This window comes from Otolemur garnettii, unplaced genomic scaffold (genome assembly GCF_000181295.1).
Source record: "Otolemur garnettii isolate 467f Iridium unplaced genomic scaffold, OtoGar3 scaffold00001, whole genome shotgun sequence".
Classification (NCBI taxonomy): Eukaryota; Metazoa; Chordata; class Mammalia; order Primates; family Galagidae; genus Otolemur; species Otolemur garnettii.
This window is the reverse complement of record NW_003852396.1, coordinates 38,748,622-38,755,610: the sequence shown is the minus strand read 5'-3', so window position 1 is coordinate 38,755,610 and position 6,989 is coordinate 38,748,622. Positions and strand designations below refer to the sequence as shown.

The window sequence follows — 6,989 nt, the reverse complement described above, 5'->3', positions numbered from 1 at the left end:
ATTCGAACCCGCCACCTTAGGTGTATGTGGCTGGTGCCTTAGCCGCTTGAGCCATAGGCACTGAGCCCATTAATTATTTTTTTGAGACAGAGTCTTACTGTGTTGCCTTCGGGAGAGTGCTCAAACTCTTGGGCTTAAGCAATTCTCTTGCCTCAGCCTCCCTAGTAGCTGGGACTATAGTCGCCTGCCACAACGTCCAGCTATTTTTTGTTGCAGTTGCCATTGTTGTTCTAGCTGGCCCAGGCTGGGTTCAAACCCTCAGGCCTCGGTGTATATGGCTGACGCTGTAACCACTGTGCTACAGGCACCGAACCTAAACTGCCATTAATTTAAATGATTCTAACTTCTTGTGACCATAACATCCAAAGAATATAAACCTTTGTATTTTCAATGTAAGGCCAAATGTATGAATCATTATTTAACTCAAAGATGTGTGTAAATAACACAATAACATGCATGCTTATGTGTGTCATTCTAGGAACAATATGCACCCTTTATTTCAGAAGTTAAAAGAGCTGAGTACTTGACAGGTTACTGAAAAATCTCAGGGTGAAAGACTGGGCTTTTGAACCACTCATCGGTTTATATCCCAGCTTTGCCATGTAATGGCTGGACAAGTCACTCTAAACTTCACCTGCAAAAAGGGATACTAGTTCTTGCCTCAGGTTTGTAGTAAGCATAGAGAATTTATGTATGTATATATGTAGAGCACTCAACAAATCACTTAACTCAGTGCCTAGCTAGAATTAGTCAAGTGCTCAGTAAATGGGAGTGATATTTTAAGTGTAAGAAATGTTGCCTGGAATTAAATATCTTGTTACTACACATTACTGGACAAGTATTTCCATATAGAGCAGAGTCCTCACTGCAGCACAAATTTTAAAATTTATTTTTTATTGGCCAAGGGCAGTGACTCATGCCTGTAATCCCAGAACTTTGGGAGGCCAAAGTGGGAGGACAGCTTGAGGCCAGGAATTCAAGTCCAGTCTGGGCAACATGGTTAGACCCTGTCTCTACAAAACAATTTTAATTTAGCCATATAGGCATGCCTATAGTCCCAACCACCCAGGAGCCTGAGGCAGGAGGATCTCCAACCTGCACTTTATTCAAGGACTGAGGACTATTTTGCTAATCTGTGTTGTTAAATAGAGAGAAAAGTATGGGGCGGCGCCTGTGGCTCAGTGGGTAGGGTACGGGCCCCATAGACCAAGGGTGGTGGGTTCAAACCTGGCCCCAGCCAAACTGCAACAAAAAAATAGCCGGGTGCTGTGGCAGGCACCTGTAGTCCCAGCTACTTGGGAGGCTGAGGCAAGAGAATTGCCTAAACCCAGGAGTTGGAGGTCAGCTGTGAGCTGTGACATCACAGCACTCCACCACGGGCAATAAAGTGAGACTCTGTCTCTTAAAAAAAAAAAAAAAAAAAAGAGAGAGGAAAGTAGGCATGGATTTTTTTTTGTTTTTGCTAATCAGCTTTCATTAGTGTTTGTGCTTTTAATGCATGGTCCATGGCCAGGCAAGGTGGCTCACCCTTGCTTGTAATCCTAGCACTTTGGGAGACCGAGGCAGGAGGTTCACTTGAAATCAGGAGTTTCAGACCAGCCTGAGAAAGAGTGAGACCCCCAACTCTATTAAAAATGGAAAAATTAGCCACTAATTTTTGGTGGCTGTTGTGGATGTACTCAGGAGGCTGACGCAAGAGAATGGCCTAAACTCAGGAGTTTGAGGTTGCTGTGAGCTATGATATGAGGGCATTCTAGCCAGGAGCAATTGAATGAGACTGTCTTACAAAAGGATAAATAAATAAATTTTTAAAAATTAAAAATTAGCTAGGAGTGGTATAGGCACCTGTACTCCTGGTTACTGGGGAGGCTGCACCTAGAGGATCACTTGGGCCCAGGAGTTCAGGGTTACAGAGAGCTATGACTACACCACTGCACTCTAGGCTGGGTAAAAGTGTGACCCTGTCTCTTTGCAAAACAAAAGAAAAAGAACATCCTCCTCCCCACTATGTCCTGAAATAAAGCCAGAAGCAAAAAGACTCAGAACTAAGCAAAACAGATGTAACTTCCCTCTTCTCTACCTCAAAAAACTATAAGACAAAATTCTCAAACCTGGCTGGGTTTGGTGGCTCATGCCTATAATCCTAGCACTCTGGGAGGCCAAGGCGGGTAGATTGCTTGAACTCATGAGTTCAAAACCAGCCTGAGCAAAAGTGAGGCCCCCGTCGTTACGAAAAATAGAAAAACTGAGGCAAGAGGATCACTTGAGCCCAAGTTGGAGGTTACTATGACTTATGACACCATGGCACTCTACCCAGAGCAACAGCTTGAGACTCTGTCTCAAAAAAAAAAAAAAAAAAAAAAAAAAACCAGCAAAAAAACAAAAAAACCCTCAAAACTAAGTAATGATGAAAACTTCAGGACTCAGAAAGTTCTCCTCACATGATCATTATGATGTATATACAAATATAAAATTAACACATCATAAATAATTAACAACAGCTAAAGTAGTAGTAAAAGCACAATTCCCCAATATAGTTAGGTCATCTTTTCCCTGAAGAACACGATGAATTGTGCAGCAAAGGAGTATGAACATTTTGCAAATCACATATTTGATAAGAGACTTCTATTCCAGAGTATATGAAGAACTGTTACAATCCAACAGTAAAAAAACAGATAATCCAAGGTTAAAATGGGGAAAAGATCCAAACATTTCTCCAAAGATATACAAATGACCAATAAGCACATGAAAAAATGCCACCATCATTAGCTATCACAGAAATACAAATCAAACCCACAAGAGATACCACTTCACCCACACTAGAAAGGCTATAATCAAAAAGACTGATAATAACAAGTATAGGCAAGGACGTCGAGAAATTAGTATACATTGCTGGGAGGAATGCAAAATGAAGCAGGAAAGTTTTGGAAGTTTGACAGTTCCTTGAAAGGTTGAACGTAGAGTTAACCATATGACCCAGAAATTCCACTCCTAGGTATAATATATACACAGGAGACATGAAAACCTATGTTCACACAAAAACTTGTACGCAAAGTTCACTGCAGCACTATGTATAAGAGCCAAAACATACAAACCACTCAAACATACATCAACAAATGATGGATAAATAAAATATGGCATGTTCATACAATAAAATATCTGGCAATAAAAGGAAATAAAGTACTGATATATGTTATAACATATAAGTGATATATGCTAAACGAACTTGGCAAAGCCCACAAACTGTACTTTATAATTCCATTGTGGAAATGTCCAGACTGGGAAAATCCAAAAATTATAGACAGAAGAGTTGAGAGGAACATGAGGAGTAATTACTAATGGGTATGTTTTTTTTGGGGGGGGTGTGTGAACACATTCTAAAATTGATTGTGATCAACTCAATGTAATCAAACTCACCTAATCATACATTTTGAATAAGTTAATTGCACGGTACATGATTCACACCGATAAAGTCACTATTTACAAAAAGGGGGCATAGCTGTGAAAAATAAAGGCACTAAAGTATCTGTAGACGGCTGACTAATAGAATTTCCAAATAGTCAAAATATCCCAGGATGAAATTATTCATCTTACTGGTGATTGTGGGTGATCTCCTGATCACATTTTCTTATTAAACATTTAATAATGAACTTAAAACTACATACGCAGCAGAACTAACATTAGACGTTGTACTGATTTCTGTGAACTACAGAAAGCATACGTATCTTCTAGTAAGACTCTGCAAAGAAAACCACAACCTCAAATCTAAAATTTCTCACCACATCCCCACTTGTTTAGCTGATTTAGATACTTCCAAAGCAAAGGCTGAAGTTGATTTTAAACAAACAATGGGCTGGCAATGGTATCTTTCTTTCCTACTCTTTTTAACTTCGTTATAACATGGACGAGAAGTATCAATATTAAAAAGCCAAAGTGAGGGAATAAAAATCAGTTTACGTCCCACAATAAAATGCTACAAAGCGACTATAATGACGTGTTCATTATATAGCCAGGAAAAAAAAGGAACATAAGGAAAATGATAAAATTGCCAATTTCTAATACTTTGATGTTAGGTCTCAAGGACCTTAAAAAAAAAAAAAAAGGTTATGTCATGGAAACAAAAAATCTTTCCAAGATCTGGGAGGGAAATTCTGGGTGCTATCTGCAGGCGGGGTCCCGAGAGGGCCCTTGGCCAGCCCTGCCGCCGGCGCCCCACTTGGGGCTTGATGCAGACCGCGGGCCCGGCGTCCTCGCCGGAGGAGCTCCGCCTCGGCGGCGCCTGGGGACGCGCTCCGCGCGGAGGTCAAGCCGAGAAACGCCGCCAGGCTCCCGAGGGCTCCACCCTCCCCTCTTTCGCTCCCTCCCCTCGGCGGTCCCCTGAGGGGAACAGGCGGGGCGCAGTGTTCAGAGGCAGTGGGGGGGTTGAGTCCCCAGCAAAAGCTTCGCCGCCCCAGAGTGGCGGCCGCGGGTTATTAATAAACTCCGCTTCTGCCCAGGCGCCGCTACCGAGGCCGGCCCATAGGATCGGTAGGGCCTGCGGCGGAGGCTGAGGAGCGGGAGCTGGAGCCCGGGCCCAAGCGGGCCCGCGCCGCCGCGCTAAGGGCGGCGGCCGGGCGGAGAATAATGCACACTGGGTAAAAACACATTTATATACGAACCTCCGAGAAAATTTTCCAACAATTCCTTCGTCCGACCACCATGCACCAGGACAGGAAACAGCCGTCCGGCCCCCAGGCCCCGCAACCCGCATAGCGTGTCTGAGGCCCGCCCCCAGCCTCCATTGGGCTGTCATTACGTCACTCACTGGACGCTTTCTGCTTGCCATTGGCCCAAATTTAGCCGACGCGGAAAAAAACCGTCTAAGCCACGCCCCCTCGTCCTCCGGCAGTCGGATCTGGCTTTACAGTCGGTGCCTGAGTGGCTCGCGCAAGGTGCGGAATCAAAGCTGTAGTGCCTGACTGGTTGGCAGAACTGCTGGTCCCAGGCGGACACCGCCTCACTAACAAGTGAATTATGCCGATTCTGGGGCCTCAGCAGGAGGCGCCATTTTGTAGCGAGGGAGGGAGGCTGGTCCTTGTGATTACCCGGGAGGGAGCAGGGGTGACGGGCGCCATTTTCCCCACAGGGGCGAGGAAGCTTCTTTGGCTCTCCCCAGGCGCATTTGAAACTATTTGAACTTAGCCTAGCGATTGCTGAGTGTCGTCCCGTTGGGAGGGAAGTCGAAAGGAAGGGTAGGGTAGGATGGGAGACCTAACCGCTCCCTGGAGGCTCTGGGTTCCGGCCGAGGCCCTTGGTCCTAGGCGAGGGCTCTGCTTTCCCGAGAGTCGCTGTATGCCGGTGACTGGCTTCAGGCCTGGCCTGCCTTCCCCGGTCTCCGGGGCATCGGTGTGCGGTGGGAGGGTGAGCCTTCTCCTGCAGAAACTCCGGCGGAACTTGGCAGTGGTCTTGGACTCGGCTGGGATATACTACACTACGGCTGCTTTTGTGCTTTCGTGTAGTTTCTGCTCATAATTTGAAGCCGTCTGAAATGGTGTCGTTGCGTTCTTTTTGTATGTTCTTTCCTTTTTGTTTGTCCGAACTAAAGGAAAGTCAAAAGAGTGGAGAAGAGATTCAGCCGGGCGCCCTAAAACTGAGTACAACAGATAAGCTGTGGCTTTTGTGTAATTTTTTTGTGGATTTCAACGCTTTTCTAAAAATTGGCAAATACTAGTCATTTCAGGAGGTAATCAGTAAAAGTTTGCTTTGGTAACCAGGCCGAATAAAGATGAGATAAGGCGTGTAACTGCAAAAATTGTTAAATCAGACGTGCCAGTTGTAGAATTGAGATACCAAGGAAAAAAGGAGGCTTGCCAACTGTGACAGACTTAGATCCTGCTAATACAGGGAGAGAATAGGATGATATTTGATTTGGTGCCGTGCATGTCAGGTGATTCCGGAATGGACTGGGCGTGGGGGGGAATCAAAAAAATGTTAGGATAACCAGCCCTTGAAGAGAGGATAGTTAAAATGTTTTGATTTGTAATTGAGTCACATGAAAGATGCAACGTTGCCGTTTTATTGGTTAGGCAGGCCCTACCGAAGGCATAACTGGTACCCAAACGCCATTCGAAACGAATAGAAATTTATTTAAGCTTCGTATGAACACAAACTCTGAAGAAGTTTAGAGTAGTTCTGATTACTTTTTAAGTCTTTGTAAAAAAAAATGTCACGGATAAGATTGGATTAGATTACTTGAAACTGGAGGATTTTGCTCTTTTAAAACAATTTCCTGCCCATTAGATTATTTTTGTTACAGAGAAGTGGAGAGCGGAGATAAAAAAAAAAAACAAATTGACAAGGAGGACGTTCAATTTACTTTATCAAGTAGAGCTGAGATATATCGGATAGACATTTGCCTAAAATGAAAGATTTTCTCCTTTCCTGCGAAAGATACATCCTACTGCTTGGAACTCGCAAGTATGCCTAGTCACCTTTTAAAATGTGTAAAACAGCTTTCAGAAAAATGAGCGTTGCTTTCATTGTATGATCTGATCTTGACTACCTGAATTGCAAGGGATTTTTTTGTTGATGAAAGTTAATATACTAAAAAGTTTGCAATTTTATAGGTCTCATGGACCCAGAGTGGAGTCCTTGGTTTATAGACTAAACTCATTTAATGTCACTCAACTTCCACAAAGTGACTTTTTAACAAATATATACAGATATATATATATGTATAGACAACTATTTTAAATTGCACATGAACTTTATGGATGCCAAATATATGTGTGTGTGTATATTTATATATATATATATTTTTGAGACAGAGTCAGATGCCAGTTTTACCCTGGGTAGGGTGCTGTGACATCATCATAGCTCACAGCAACCTCAAACTCTTGGGCTCAAATGATCTTCTTGTCTCAGGCTCCTGAGCAGCTGGGACTAAAGGCATGAATTACCTACCATGCCGGGCCTATTTTTATATTTTTAGTAGAAATGGGGTCTCACTT

General features: G+C 43.6%; 1 protein-coding gene across 5 annotated transcripts in view; it reads right to left on the bottom strand.

Moving 5' to 3' along the window:
- ZNF143 (zinc finger protein 143) overlaps positions 1–4,770 on the bottom strand; it is a 77,287-nt gene extending 72,517 nt beyond the window's left edge. For 2 of the 5 annotated variants that reach the window (XM_012803962.1, XM_003781089.2), the window contains exon 1: positions 4,659–4,770. Coding sequence is in view for 3 of the 5 variants with exons in the window: in XM_023515174.1 (XP_023370942.1) it covers positions 4,659–4,700 (42 nt within the window). In the remaining 2 variants the exon portion in view is untranslated. The remainder of the gene's footprint in view (positions 1–4,658) is intronic. The other 3 variants (XM_023515138.1, XM_023515261.1, XM_023515174.1) reach the window with 2 other exon arrangements.
- Between the last annotated feature and the right edge of the window lie 2,219 nt (positions 4,771–6,989).